We start from the raw sequence: 16,225 nt of genomic DNA, 5'->3' as shown, positions 1-16,225 counted from the left end.
ACTCTGATTCAGGGCCGGCTTTAGGGTGCTGGCTTCCTGGGGGCTCCGTCAATTAGAGTTTATTAGGCTTTTGAAGCACCTGCCACAGCGTTTCTTTCCGCGAGCAATGGCCAGCCCTCACATAAATGTCAAGATAACTCCTGTGATTAAGTATCTTCCTGGATAGAGATCAGCATTTTGTGTAGTTCAGGGTTTGACTTGGGTGAAGTTAGTGCAGAGGGTTCTGTGCCTGCTGCAAAGAACGTGTACCAAGTAGATTACAGAGTGGGTATGATGTAAACAGATCAGCAGGTTACTGCTTTCAAAAGAGACATCCTTTTGTTACTTGCAATTTATAACTTAAAGTCCTAATATAGAACAGCGAGCTATTACCTTTCATCCCAGAACTGCATACACACCGCAAAGTATACATTATTAGAACATTGATTGATCCACTTATTTTAACTTTACAAATATCTTTAAAATATCTGTGTGTATATAAACATGGACCTGACCCATTAAGGCTACCTGACCAGCATGTAAACCCCCCACTTTTAATCAGCATCACCACAAAAGGCCCTAAACCATGCCCATTTCTTATAGCCATTTACAAAAACCTAAGGCCTACCAACAGGTCTGGCTCGCTACCCACCTTTCGCTGAAGAGGCCCTATATCCTCTTGGCCTAGCCCTAAATGTCACTTTACCCTGCCCCGCCTTAAACCACAACCAATCAAACCCTGTTTTAATCTGGCACCCAGGGCCGGCTCTAGGGCGGTGCGAGCGGTGCTACCGCACCGGGTGCTGGCTTCCTGGGGGCACCATACTTGCAAGTTTATTATGTTTTTAAAGCACCTGCTGCCGGGTTCCTTTTCTCCGGCAATTACCAGGCCTCACAAAAATGTAAAGTTAACTCTTGTGATTAATGTTCTTCGTGGAGAGAGATTACAGTTTTGTATAGTTAATGTTTTGACTTATGTGAAGGTAGTGCAGAGTGTTAATATGCCTGCTGCAGAAACGTGTACCATGAAGATTACAGAGTGCATATAATGTAAATAGATCAGCAGGTTTTCTGCTTTTAAAAGAGATGTCCTTTTGTTCTTTGCAATTGATAACTTAAAGTCCTAATATAGAACAACGAGGTATTAACTTTCATCAAAGAGCTGCATACACACTGCAAAGCAAACATTAGAGCATAGATTAATGTTGCAAAAAGGGTTTCTTTGGGTAGAAATCGATTCTTTTTATTAAACAAAACTCCCAACTATGCTGTTTATGTCCTATTTTTAGTCTTGAAGACAAACAAAGTCTCTACATTGTAAATAAACCAAATATACATAGCTTCATGGTGTTAAATAACTCAAAAAACAAAGATCTGTGTTTGTTGTAGGATAAACTGCCAAAGAAAACGCCGCTAAATTGCCGCTAAATTCCCATATTTGTGCCGCTAAATTTCCATATTTGTGCCGCTAAATTTGCTAATCCATGCCGCTATATCCTGGGGGGTCTGGTTAATGATGGTTTTTAGCCTGTCTTTTATTTCTTTAAAAAAGAATGTATTTTATATATAATACTTTTATGCATAACCGAAGCATATATATTTTTGTAATACTTTTATCCGAAATAGTATGATGTACTGCGAGAAAGCAGTCTAAGATGTACTGTACTTTTATGATCTTATCTTCAATATCTAATAAAGTTATTTGACTGACTGAGTGCAGAAAGCCAGTCGTGGAAAGTCCTGCAGCACAGTATTGTCTGTATATTGCATGGTATGAAGTTGTTGATTATTAAGTTTTGGAAGACAGGCCTTTTGGTTTCTCATTGCTGGTTCCATATTGGTGATGAATAAGTTGAAAAGAATGTGGGCCAGCACACCCCCTGTTTTATTTCTTTAGTTACATTAACCTTATCGGAGAACGTGCCATACTTGCTAAGTTTTATTTAGATCCAATTATTGAAATTTTGGGAGATAATAGCACTCAGTACCTTGGCTGGCAGGCCCCAGTTGCTCAATTTCTGCCATATATAACTCCTTTTGATTCCCTCAAATGCTTTCCTATAGTCAGAAAAGCAGGCATTTAAGGCTCTTTTACTGGCAAGTGTTTTGTGGACGATATAGGACGTCTCCATGATATTATCAATGACATCTGTGTTTTTTCGAAAGCCGGTCTGGAGCCACGGAATCAAATCTGCCTGAGAAGCCAGTTCTTGAACTTCCTTTAGAATCAGGGAGGCGAAGAATTGGGCCTCAACATCAAGCAGGGCTATCAATCTATAATTCCAGGGATCACACTTGCTCCTTTTTTTTTGTGGATAGGGACAATGTGCGAGCCCTACCATGACAGAGGATTTGGACTAGTGAGGAACCAATTGTCAAAGACCCTGCTTATGGCATTAATCCAGAATTGGCTATTAGCTTTGCAGATTGTGGTCAAAAGTCCATATGGGCCTTGTGCCCCATTGTTTCTTCCTTTTCTAATGAATTTTTCTAGAAAATGGAGGCTGCCCCTTTAGGCCAAGGAAAAGCGTTCTTCGAAGAGTTATGCATTGACTGGGGGGCATTAAGAGAGAATCGTCCAATTGAACTGCCGGGGTTTCAAGTTAGGATACAGTAGTTCCCTTTAAAAGGGCTACATAGTCCTCCCATGCTGCGCTGTTCAGCTGATTTAGAAAGGGAGATCCTGCCAGCGTGGTAAGTTGATTCACCCAATCCAAAATTGGTTACTATTGGAATTGAAGCAAGCTTTACATTAAAAAAAAAACAACAAGTTTGTTTGTTCGCTACTTGCTTTGCTGCCCAGTCCCATCTTTTATATTGCTTTCTCGGCATAAAGTGCTCATCCCTACGCAGGTCGGTTTGAACGGGTTGAATGGCTAAATGGGTCATTGTCCAAGGCAACTGATTTTAGGTAGTTAGTGCAGTCTTGTAAAATGTACTCCACCAATCTGCCAGCAGTTTTCGACATTTGATGACCATTTAGCACAAGCTGTTCTTGGACCAATAGAACAGTCTCCTACCTGGTTGGTGCATTCGAAGTTGTAGTCCCCAATCAACAGGACTGTCTTCTCTGGGAAATAATAGCTTTCTAATCAATGTTCTATCTTAAACTCTTTCAGTTGTTTTTAAAAAGGAAGTGGGAGAAGAATTTAGTCCAGTACAGCATGATGTTTTAGCGTCGTGCGTCTGAAGGCTGCCTGCTGGTCATACTCATTGCGGCCATTCAGTGCACGTAGGCCGACGGAGTGAAGTGCTTTAATGAAGATTTTCCCTATGGCATCCTGTCACTATGGGAGGCTTTGTAGAGGTAGAATGTGCCAGATTAAGTCTTGCAGTCTGGTGGAGTCTACGCCAGCACTGAAATTAAAAAAATGTAGGTAGAAATCTTCTGTGACGATTAATCCTGTGTCGGGTTGGCCAGAATGATTTCTTGTAGATATTTGCAGAGGTATTTCACTCTTGTTTGAAGGATTTGTTGGCCAGGTTTCAAATATATGTAGAACCGCAAAAGATTTTGATGTGCCTTATTTGGGATTTTTCGTGAAATACCGAATTAGCCATGATTTCTTGATGTTTAGTCTTTCAGTTTTAAAGTTCATAGTTGTTCAGCATAGAATTGAAAGGTCACCTGCTGGTCTTCCTTTTGTAGCCCTCTTGACCACAGGAATAAAGTGAGATTCATAACAAACAAGGAAGATTGGCTCAATTGTCCACGTTTTTTGCTGACAGATCAAGTCAAATTTTGAAAGATAGTTGATGGTGTCCTCTTGCTTATTAAGTTGGTTCCATCTTGCTATTTTCTAGGTGCAGAGCTTGATGTGGTCAGTTCTAAGATGTGAGTGGTCCGCTCTATATAGCCTATTGCCAAACCCAAGACCCTACTGGGCCAGGAAGCCACTGCCTGTCAGCTGTTGATTGCCTTTGGCCAAGGGTTTGGGGAGCCAGGACCATTTTTTTTTTTTTTTTGTGAAAAAGTTTTATTATTTGCATAAAACATTGCTGATTACAAACACATCTATTTAGAGGTTCAAACATTGTACAAGGTAGTGCTTTACAGTGGACAGAATATATGTACTTTTGCTTCTCCAACTGTCCCGATGTAACCATCTTCACAGTTAATAACGATTCTCCCAAAGAGGACGTCATCAGTGTTCGTTAGTCACTCAGTTCCGGTTCTGGTTCTTCAATCGGAGGGGCGCATATGTTCCCTCGAAATGCGTTCCATTTCCCCCACACTCGCGTCCATTACCAAGACCAGTCTTGATGTATTTGTCCAACAGGCTTTCTCGGAAAGCAGGACCTGCTTCCCTGGTTTCTGATATTGACTAATAATTCATCCACCCCTGTCTTAATAACCCATAGTTGACCTAGTACCCTTTTAATGCTGTGTGCGATTGTGGGCTTCGAGGTTGGGTAGCAGATGGGGCTGAGCTGTGAATGTTGGTTGGGGCTATGATCGCCCCTTGATGAAGCCTTGCCAAGCACCATTAATCAGGGGGTAGACAAACGCATTTCAGTGCTGTGCTGGTATCCGCATCCTCTCACTAAACTGCATTAGTCACTCGTTACTTCTTACTCCTAGTTCATGGACAATCAGCCACTGCCGGTATTAACAACAAAAAGCAGCCCAAACACGTTTCGGCTGCTTGCTGTGTCACTGCATGCCCCAGGCCATTTAGTTAGGTCTGCTTATTTGAGGCTGTCAGCCTGGACTCATTTACATTGATAAAGTGAGCAACAGTCTGAAGTGTGACTGACAAATTGTGTCCGGAGTGAATCCATGCGAGGCTTGTGAAAAACAAATGCTTTGCTAGTCCCAACCTCTTTGGGTGCCGGCGATAAATTCTGCGTTTGGCGTCCCTGCGTAAATCGCTTGTAAGAGCGGTGTCAGTTGTATAGTAGGGATCCATGATGTCTTGTGCGGCTAAGCATATACCTTCAAAGGTCTCCTTCCTCGAGGGGCGTGTACCTATCACAGTCCAATATGATCCAACAGTTTAATTTTGTTTTGAAATAGATTCTGTTTTCATAAATGTCAAATATAAAAACCTGTTAGAAATTGGGTTTCTGGTTGGCAGAGGTATGCATCCTGTACAAGCATGAACCACAATTCTAGTCAGGGTAAGTCACAAATACACCCTGAATTAACTTGTGCTTAACCTCTAGTAACTTGGCACAGAGCAAAGAGGCTTAACTTAAAAGGAAATGGGTAAAGCATTTGTGACACACTTCAAACAGTAACACAGTGAAAACACAACTAAAAGACTCAACACCAGGCTAGAAAAATAGAGCTTTTATTTTATTAATAAAACCACACCAAAATGACAGAATCCGATAAGTAGAGGTTGAGAGATGAATTTTTAAAGAATAAACTGTAAATTAGTGCTTAGAAGCAATAAGCGCTTGCTTGGGATACCGGGACGCACCGGACCGGGACAAAGTCAAAAGTTCAGGCCAACCACGATGGAGTGCAGGCCGGATACAGGGACCCAGTGAAGCCTGCTGAACAAATGTGCCTTATTCCTGGTTGCATCAGCAAAGATGCAAGGTGCAGCTGAGCAATGTGTGGGTGTTCCAGGTGCAATTGGGGTGATGCGTCGATTTGTTTTTTTTCCCACGCAACTACAGCGATCAAGAGATTCTGAGGGCGATGTGCCAGTTCCGAGATGCGGTGGTCTGAAGGTTTCCCCACACCATGGGAGCGATACACTGGTTCTGAAGTTGCAGTTCCAAAAGGCAATGCACTGGTTTTAGAGTGAGATGCGCCTGTCCTGTTCATGCAGCCGCAGCAGCGATGCATCAATTCTGTTCACGCTGCAGAGGATGCGTTGGTTCCGCTGGAGCAAGCACCTTAGACCACCTTCCAAGGGTTTAGGACTGGGGTGGCACCAGATGGCAGGGCACACTCACAGCTTGCATAGTCCAGTTGTAGGAGCAGGATAGATGGAAGTCTTTCATGTCCCTGAGACTTCAATCAGGAGGCAAGTCAACAAGCCCTTGGAGTCTTTCTGGGTTCTGGGTTGGAGAGATGCAGGTCCAGTCCTTCTCACTCCCAGACAAGAAGACAGCAGGCAACAGACAAGGAAAGCAGGAGTCCATTGAAGTGGCAGTCCTTGTAGCAGCACAGCAGTCCTTCGTCCAGACAGAGTATCCACAGGTCCAGAGGTGTACTGAAGTGGTGGTGACAGAGGTCCACTACTTATACCCAGTTGTGCCTTTGAAGTGGGTGAGGCTTCAGAGAAATACCTTTGAAGTGCACAGCGGTCCTATCTTCCTGCCCTGGCTCCAACCTCACTACAGGTTGTATGCAGTCATTTGTGTGTAGACAGTACATAGCCTATACATGTGTAAATGTAAGGCTGGGACCAGCTCTCCCTCCCATCTCCCAGGATGGCCCATCAAGACACACCTAAGCTCCTTTTGTGTGTGGCTGTCTAGAGGGAATGCACAACACCCAACTGTCACCCACCCCAGACGTGTATTCAGAAACAGGCAGCCGGCACAAACCTGGCTAAAGTAAGAAAATATCACCTTTTATAAAAGTGGCTTTTTCAGAACTGTAGTTTGAAATCCAACTTCATCACAAATTGTGATTTGAAATTGTGAGGCTAGAGACACTAAAACTTGGGGTCTTATCACGTCCCAATTGGAAATTACAAAAACAACTTTGGGAGTGTAGGAAAGTGGCAATTTTTATAATATACCAAGAGGTGGACAGGGCTTGATTTAACAACCCCACTGTGCTCTTTTTGTGGTAGTTTGGTCGAGCATCCTTAGGCTTATCATGGAGGAGTGTTAGACATTTTTTTGCATACACACAGCCAATAAATGATACACACACGCTCAATATAGAGATCCACACCAATTTAGAAAAATAACACATTTTTATATAATTTTCGACACTAAGAACTTCGTTATTGGGTAGGTACTTTTTAAAATAGCTGTTTTGAATAAGACAGGTAAATTCCATTGTATTGTCTCTAATGGAGTAATGTTATCCTATGGGGAAAAGCACATACTGCATACAGGTACTGAGCAGCGACTTCCAGCACTAATCTTCTGGAGTTAAGGTAACTATGGGACACCTACAGGGGTTTTTTCATTACCAAGACATGTAAAACTTAAAAGTACATGCCCTGCCTTGTAAATGCAGTGCACCCTGCCCTGTGGGTCATACAAGGCCTACCTTAGGGGTGGCATATGTATAACAAGGGATGGTTTAGGCCTGGCAAGAGACTTATCTTGCCAGGTCGAAATAGTAGTGTAAACTGCATGCACAGACTCTGCAGTGGCAGGCCTGAGCCATGGTTAGAGGGCTACTTAAGTGGGCGGCACAAGAAATGCTGCTGTCCCACTAGTAGCATTTAATGTACAGGCCCTTGGCACATGCAGAGCACTGCACTAGGGACTTCTAAGTAAATTAAATATGCCCATTGGGGACAAACCAATGTTACCATGTTTTAGGGAGAGAGTACATGCACTTTAGCAGTGATAAAGTGCTGAGTGTCCTAAGGCCAGCAAAAACGAGGTTACTAAAAGTGAAGGAGGAAAGCAGAAGGTTGGCGGGGAAGACCACCCTAAGGCTGTCTGGTCTAAGAAAACCATTTTAAAAAAGCATGAAAACACAAGGCCACCACTTCACCTCTAAAAAGCATCCCAATTGGACCCTTACCAGTTCAAATTTAATGATTGCTCACATTTAAGTTCTGGCGTTACAGCCAGAGCCTTGGAACTGGAGAATCGTCTTTGAGTCCCAGCATCGGCTTGACATCCTCTGATTCCAGGGTGCGCACAGTTTTAAGATCTTTTTAGCGCTTCGCTTTGTTTAAAAGGGCATAAGTTCTGGTATGTATCTTATTCTGTGGACTTAATTGCTTGATTTAATTTACAAGAATGTCACTCCGAGTGTCACATATTTGGCAGCGGAATGCCACTCATATGTGCACAGAAGTCATGGAAATGTCACACATAAACATCTGAAAACTTGGCAGCTATGATGATATGGATTCTGTGATACTTTTGTATTGAGACCGAGGAGGCCCAAAATGCTAGAGCAGATCAACAGTGACGATCAGTACATGGGTCCAACTTCCACTTTGTGAGCTAGGCTCGCGATGAAACCTCACCTGTGTCAGGAACAGATGTTCATTTCAGCTCATCAATCGTGCTGGGGCACAATTCATTTTCGCTCAGCCCACCTCGCCTTAAATTTGGCAAGAGATGCACAGAGCCTTTTAAACACTGCAGCACACGCAGACAAACATGCAAGAACAGTAACACAAGCATTTGGGCACACACCCACACCCGTACACACAGTCCTCATCTCCAATCCATAACACCCTTTGCAGATTCCCCAAAAATATTTAGGGAGCAGGGCAGCAGCACCCTATAACAGTGCTCTAGTCTAAATCAAAGTTCAGTGTAAATGGCAATGAAAAGAACCCTAAGGCTCATTGTGGAGCCCAAGAGCTCTTTCCAGGGGATGGATTGAACATGCCCCACTGCAGGCACCGGTTGATGTATAACTAGGGCTCCCGGTTTGATGGTATTTATTTTTTGGACATTTCCGTCTGTATTTATCCATATTTATTTTTTGCTAATTTTATCTGTATTTATCCATCTTTATTTTGGCCTTCGTGAAAAAATTAAGCTGAAATTAGTATATTTATTATTTACACATTTATTTAACCAATACATATACACTTATGCTTGAATGCCTGTGGGGACCTTTGTTTCGCCCCTGCCCATCAACCCACACAGCTATTGGCCTGGCAGACCTCATTTAGAATTACTCAAAAAAACAACCCAATTTCCGTTTTTATCCACATTTAAAAAATAAATGCAGGCACGAAAATAAATGTTTTTGGTCTGTTTTTTCTCTGTAAAAATCAGTCAAATGGAAGACATGGAGCCTTATGTGCAACCTACTCTTCAGCACCATGAAGTAAGTGCCTAGAGCTGGCCTGTGTTCTCAGTCACTCCACTTCCTCACTCTCGACTCAGGAGCACGGGACGCCCCATGAAAGCAGCACATGGCACCAGTGACTTGGCGCTGCCAGCCAGGAGGGTGTGGAGCGAGCGAGTGGGTGATTCCAGCTTTAGAGCTGTTTTGCTAGAAGGCAGGGCTTGAAGCTGCCCGCGGCGTGGGTACAAGGTTCAGCATTCCCGCTTCTGTTCCTTTGTATTTTACAGTTAAGAGCAGTCAAACTGGTATTGTGCAACTGGCGGCATAACAACTTCCAACACGAATTAATGGACATGCAGGAGGAGGGAGTACCTCACACATCGCTGGCACGCGAACGCTTCCTGCGCTCCGCGTCACGCCTGGCGACGCACCAGACTGCATGCTTTGGAGCTCTTTCGCGCCATCTTTTTCGTTCTTTATAGTATTTGCGCTTCATTACAATATCTACTTTTACCGATGTAATCTTTTCTTTCTTCTCTCACTTTTTTCCTATCGTTTACTCTCTCATTTTACCTTCCCCTGCCCCACACACCCAATGTATCTCTTTTTCCCTGTCGTACCCAGCTATCAGCTATCATTCTCTCCCTCTCGGTTACTGATTACAAACGATCCTCATTCATTCTCCGTGTATGGCTGGGTTCTTCCCTATTCACTCCCTGTTTTTGAATGATGTAGTGCACCTATTTTCACACAACACAGTGTGCACTCACAGGCCAGGGTTGAACTGGCCACACAGGGCAATCTCGCAGTGCCAGAGGGACTGGTCTGACCAGTCAGTGTGTGGGCTGCGTTTTTTGGCAGTTTGTGGGCCTGTATTGGTCCTGTGTGTAGGTGTTTACTTTTAATGTCTCTGATATTCCCACACACTTTGCCTACAGCAAGCAATCACGCATGCACTGTCCCATACCCCACAAAACACCTATACAGCGTGTTTTTACAAGTTACACACTGCCCGATTTGTAAACGTTGCAAGACCTATTTTATTTTAGTGACCAGGCCTGTATTCTGTGTCAGTCCGACCCAGCCTACAAGTTGAAAGAAAGTAGGTTTCCATTTCGAAGGGATTAGTATATTTCAGAATGTGCTGTGTGTCTACTCTGTGAATGCTTCAGGCTTCAGAACCTGTATTATTGGTCAACAGTGGCCCAAGGCATTGTCTACAGAGCAGACACGTTGGAGGTATGTTATTTGAAAGAGGAAATGGTTTCACTTACCAACGTTCCAGTTTGCATGATAAGTATTTGACATTCCAGATTAGTGATGCATGCATAGCCCGTGGCTGTGACACACACTGGTATGGAATGTCTTATGAAAACAATGATATTAGGGGCTGTGTCCAACGTGAGTGACTGTTTTGTGACGTGGCTGCTAATTTCCATGTGCCCATTGGGCACCATCACAAGTTGGGCGGAAAAATAATTATTTCCCCCCCCCCCCCCCCCCTGGATTGTTCGTGGTCCCGTTAATCCAGGATGGGGGTGGAAGTGAATTATTAGAGTTCCAATTTTTTGAGGCGTAACATGCTGGAATATTTTTTTTTAAATGTTGATTAATGCATGTTTTCTCCTGATGTCTCACATCAAGATTTCGACTACTTTCATCAGAAGATAAATGTGCTAAACACCACAACTTGTTTGCCTCTAGGGGCAATAACCCGGCTACAACATGATTACCGGGGGCACTTGTAATGAGGCCCTCAAAGCGCTGTGAAAACTCAATAGGAAGGAGCCTAAGAGATGTTGCTAGTTATCTTGAACAGCTCATATTTTTTAGTTTTGAGATTTGCAACATATGTATGTTTTATTGATGTGCATCAATACCAGAGTAAGGGTGTCATACGAGGTTGTGGCATGGTCAGATTGTTAGGGCACCAAGTGCTGTGGAAAGCTCACGGTTGACAATGGGGCAGCTTGTGTTACGATGTGAACTGATCTCCTAGCGTGCAATAAATAGCTGCCTATTGTGGGGTGTTTTAATAATTGACTACAAACTGCAGGGACATCACCGAATAACACAGATGGCTTTTTTGTTGTATGGTAACTTTGGTTTTTGCAGTGTATGGTTTCAGTTTCGGTAATACAAGAGGTTGGGTTTTGTAGTAAAATCGGTTGGGTATTCGGTAGGTCAAGAGACTGGGTCTTTAGCACAGTAGCCTAGGTTTTCAGTAGTACAATAGGTTGGATTTTAGGTAGTACATTAGGTGGGGTTTTTGGCAATACAATATTTTGGATTTTAGGAAGTACAGGGAGTTAGGTTTTAGGTAGTGTAGTCGGGTACCCTGTAAGTAGTACAATAGGTTTAGTTTTCAGGAGGTCAACAGGTTTTGTAGCATAAACAGTTGCTTCCACAGAGACGTTTGGATTGTGTGATGTACACTGCTCCTCAGAATTTATAAACTAAACTACAATTTCCAATTCGTAACTGTGGATAGGAGAGACCATATAATCGGAAGTGATTCTGTGAGGTTGTGCAGAGTAGGAAAAGAAGTTGTTGAAAGTGTGTAAATTGTGTTGCATTTAAGACTGAGTAATACCATTGCAATAGGTTCCATAAGTTCTGAAGCTGTGCATCTGTGGAGAAATCTTGCTTTTCCTGTAAGGAGCCACTGGCCTTCTCAATAGTTCCCCTTCCCACATGTGCTAACATAACAGGAGTTGCACTCCACTGGTTGAGTTGATGACTATAAAACTAAAAGGCCTTAGTTTGCACGTTAAAATTGTGTAAGCCTGGATGAATTCCATTAAATGTCCATCCCTTACTCCTCTTCTTTGAGAAATTATTTTTTAAAACCTGTATTAACAATTGCTTAAAGACTTGGACTTCTACTTATGATCTTGAACCTGGGGATATTCTCTTGGGTATCGGCAGAATTCTTGTTGCCATAGGCTTTGACCAAGGCTATGGCAACCGCAACTTCAACTGGTTCTCCAATGTTGCAGGAGCTTCTATATCAGGCCTTGTTTGAATTTATTTATTTGTATGCACTATGTTTTTGATTACATTTTTCCTGAATTAAAAAAGATATGTTGGGGGGAAAAACAGATTTCACTAGTTTGCTACCTATGGAAGCCTCACGCTAATGTTTTTTCTTTCTATTTCTCTAGTTTGTCATCCGTGTTCAACTTGCGACCGAAACAAACCTTTTTTGTTCTCTTTGCAGATCCTGTGTGATTGTACCAAAGCACGACGGGAAGTAGAGCATCACTGGCGGGCCTCTTCAGGGCCGCATATTGTTCGAGTCCTAGACATCTATGAAAACATCCACCGTGGGAAGAGATGCCTCCTCATCATCATGGAATGGTAAAGGTCTTTTTAAAACATTTTTTTTTTTTTTACAGAGTTTTATATAGTGTGAACTTGACCCAAATTGGGTATCAGAGCACTTTACATAGCACCAGTTGCATTACATGAGGACACATTCATTTTTAGGCATCCGTTGGTTGAGGAGGAGAAAACGTAACATCACGTTCTAAACCCCCACGTAGTGCCACCATTGGAGATACAGGTACACTCCAGCAACAACTGTGAAACTTCGCTCATTGCTCCATCATCCAAATCCAAAATCCTGTTTATTCACCTGCTTTTTGTTATTTATTCTTTTTCCACTACCTCCTTGACCCTTTTCACCATCGACGTCTCACTCTTCTGTATCCCTGTACACTGCTCCAAACCTGTCTTGCTCCTGAGCCCCGAATCAGTCTTTTGCTATCAATTGCTCCATTAACATACCCTACCCATTAATTACTGTGGACGTCTATCTCTTTCTGTCTTCGGTGACTTACCTTTTTCTTCTCCTTCACTTGTGTGGCTCATCGCACTTTTAGCTAAAACTCTGCACCTGGCGTACAAAACCTCATCTTTGGTTATTAGCTAATTTTTCCATCCTCCTCTTTTAACACCCCACTTTGCTTCATCTTTCTGTCCTATTTATTCCCTCTCATCCCAACCAACAATTCCAACACTAAACTTTCAGGCCAGGATGGCAGCTTCAAGGAACCTACCTTTATTTGGGTGTTTTTATTAGGCCTGGGCGGTGAACTCCGCTCTGCTCGCGGAGTTTGTGGAATTTCCCGCAATCCGCGTTACGAGGAGATCGCAGGCATCAGAAAATCAGAGTTTTTTTCCTCGCTCACGTTCACCAATGTCAAGTTGGTGAGCGCGAGCGAGAAAAATCCACCTCCTTGCGAGATTTTTCCACGTTCGCGATTGTCAACTTAAAGTTGGTGAGCGCGAGTGTGGAAAATAAACCTCCCGGCGTGATTTCTCAATGCGGGGTGGGGGGGTCAGGTTTCTCATTGCGAGTGGTCGCTTATGCTTGTGACTGCTCGCGTTGAGAAACTGCCCGTTCCTGTTGAGAAAGCTGCCGCTCGAGTAAAAGTCTACTCGAGCAGCAGAAAGGAACGCAGTGCTCGCTTGCGCTGTGCATCGCTACATTCGCGATGATTGCACAGTGCGGACAATCTTCCACCACTGAAAATCACTGCGAACAGCATTTTTCTATTTCACTCGGCCGCTTGCGCAACTCTGCGAACTCCGCCCAGGGTTAGTTTTATCGAAGCTGCTCAACTCCTGTTAGGATCCAAAAAGTTTTCCTATCCAGGTCTAGCCCCTTCTGTCTCCTACATTTATAGCTCTGAAGCCCTATTTTTTAAGCACTCCTGTTAGAAATTGGGTTACTGGTTCACTGAGGTGGGTTACTGGGTGACTGGGGTGTGAAGCCTGCTCAAGCAGCAGCCTCAATATTTGTCAGGGTAAGAAATAGGCAAACTCCAAGTTAACCTGTGCTCACCACCCGGTAGCCTGGCACAGAGCAGGCAGGCTTATCTTAGAGGCAATGTGTAAAGTATGTGTGCAACACTTCAAACAGTAAAACAGTGAAAAACTGCATTACAAAGATCCCACACCAGGTTAGAAAAATGGAGCAAAATTTAGCAAATAAAACTTGGCCAAAACGAGAGAAATCCAATCTGTAGAACCAGGGTTATGAATTTTTAAAGAATAAACTATGTATAGACTGTAAAGTAGTGCCTAAAAGCATGAAGCGTAAATCGGGATTGTTTGGTCGCCCTGGACTGCGTCAAAGTCAAAAGTTCAGGCCAACTGCAATGGAGCATGGGTTGCACAGTTCCGGATTAGTCCTACTGAAGTTCTACCTTCTCAGGTTTTGTGCCAAGAGTCCCGTTCGCATTGGAGAGGGTCACTCGGAACACGGCGAGCATTGCAGGCGGTGGTGGGCATGGCGCAAAGAGCACCAAATGGCTAAGATAAAAAAAATTCCAACTTTCTAAAAGTGCAAAAAAACAGTTGATGGACAGAATGCTGAACAATGTCAAACATTCACCCCAGCACAGAAATCTAGGCCTAAATTCATCATTTTTGTTGCTTCCCCTGCCATTCCAGTTTAAACCCAGCAATATGCAAAACAGTCTTGACCCTGTTCCCTATGGGAACAGTCCAGCCCAAACTGTCAGGCCAGGTCCTCCCTGGACCGGAAACAAGCATCCTGGGACCGGATACAGGGTATTACTCGTCATCAGCCAGGCTAGCTTGACTCCAGTGGCATGGAGAACACGGGAAATTTCTAAAAGTGGCATTTTCAGATTTGTTTTTTAAAACTCAACTTCATCATAAGTTAGGATTCCAGAGATACCAGACATGGACCATGTTGGACTTGGCCCTTTTTGCAGGGTCATCCCAGGAATTTTTGCCTTCTTCCTGTATTTTTTCTGACCTGTTGTTGGTGGTTTTATGACTCTGCACACTTTACCACTGCTGATTGGCGCTAAAGTGCATATGTTTTACCTGTAAATTGTTGTTATGGATTGGTATTTCCATGATTGGCTAATTGGTTTACTAGTCAGACCCTAGTACAGTGCACTGTGTGTGCCCAGGGCCTGTAAATCAAATGCTGCTAGTGGGCTTGCAGCACTGATTGTGCCACCCACAGAAGCAGCCTGTAAAATGTAACTCTGGCCTGCCATTGCAGAGCCTGTGTGCAGTCTAGTACTGCCATGTTGACTTGGCAAGTGCATCTACTTAAACCTTCCCTTTTCTACATATTAGTCACCCCTAAGGTAGGCCCAAGGTACCCCTTTGGGCAGGGTGCATTGTATGTGAAAGGCCCTTGTGTGAGTGGCATGTCCTAATAGTGAATTACTGCCAATTTCATTTTTTTACTATTGCAATGCTGCCTGTTCCACCAGGTAGAATGGGGAGTTTGTTTATAACATCTTATAAACATACCTGGCCCTGGGAACAAGGTAGAAAAATAAAGATTAGGTTGCCTGAACTCAGAATGTTAAAATGCATCTTTTATTGAGGGTAATTCTTACATTCTGTGTTTGAAAATACCACTTTTAGAAAGTAGGTATTTTCTTGCCTAACCATCCAGTGTGCCTCTGCTAGGTTTGTGTATTGCACATCTGGCTTTTGGATGACAGGGGCTGGAGAGGAGCAGTGGCTCCAGAGAGCCTGGTAAGTCAGGACTGGGCTGAATAGACCTGGTCTGCATTCGGAGTGGTGGGAGGAATAGCACCTGCACCTGAATGGGCTGTGCCTGCCTTTTACAATGATGGCTCGGCCCTCTGTGGTGTGTCTGGAGCCAGGGCTCACACTGACAATGGAGGTTGTTGTGCACTTGCAAAGTGCCCAACAGAACTGGTTTTGGCTGGTTACAGACATACTCTGCCTTCAGAGAACAAAGGATTTTTGGGTATAAAAAGAGGGGCCCAAACCCCAGACTTTTAGATCACTTCTGGGAAATCAAGAGGAAACTTTGCCAAGGAGAAGAGCCAGAGAAGCTGAGGAGGAATACTGCCCCTGTGCTGTTTGCTGTCTGGGGATGGCCTGCAGTGGCTTCTTGCTGCCAAGGAAAGGAGAAAAGTACTTTGCTGTTTGCTGTGTCCCCTGCTTGAGGAAGATCTCCAAGGGCTTCAAACTGAGCTTGCCTCCTGTTCTGAAGTCTCAGGGACTCAAAGACTTCACCACCACCTCCCCTGAACTTCCTTGCTGGGAGTTCTGACCTGCAAAGAGGTGCCTGCTGTTGTTTTGGACCTCTAGAAACTGTTTTCTGCTGGGAGCTGGAAGAATCTATGCATCGTCCCGAATTGTCGCATCGCATCGAGGCGCCAAGTTTGTCTGACACATCACCTCCTCTCTGGTAAGGAACCGACGCATCACCTCCCCTGCGCAGCAGTAAGGAACCAATGCATCACCTCCCCCGGAGCAAGGAACCGGCACATCACCTTCCCGGAGTGTAAGGAACCGACGATTAACTTCCCT

The 16,225-nt window shown here is 43.8% G+C and overlaps 1 protein-coding gene across 2 annotated transcripts in view; it reads left to right on the top strand.

Annotated features, from left to right (window-relative positions):
• The window catches only part of MAPKAPK3 (MAPK activated protein kinase 3), a 316,126-nt gene that overhangs the window by 166,804 nt on the left and 133,097 nt on the right, over positions 1–16,225 (top strand). For both annotated transcript variants that reach the window (XM_085625130.1, XM_085625131.1), the window contains one exon: positions 12,105–12,244. In XM_085625130.1, coding sequence (XP_085481256.1) covers positions 12,105–12,244 — 140 coding nt within the window. The remainder of the gene's footprint in view (positions 1–12,104; positions 12,245–16,225) is intronic.

Source organism: Triturus cristatus, chromosome 9, assembly GCF_964204655.1.
Source record: "Triturus cristatus chromosome 9, aTriCri1.1, whole genome shotgun sequence".
NCBI lineage: Eukaryota > Metazoa > Chordata > Amphibia > Caudata > Salamandridae > Triturus > Triturus cristatus.
The sequence above is the reverse complement of the archived record's forward strand: the minus strand, read 5'-3'. Positions and strand labels throughout refer to the sequence as shown.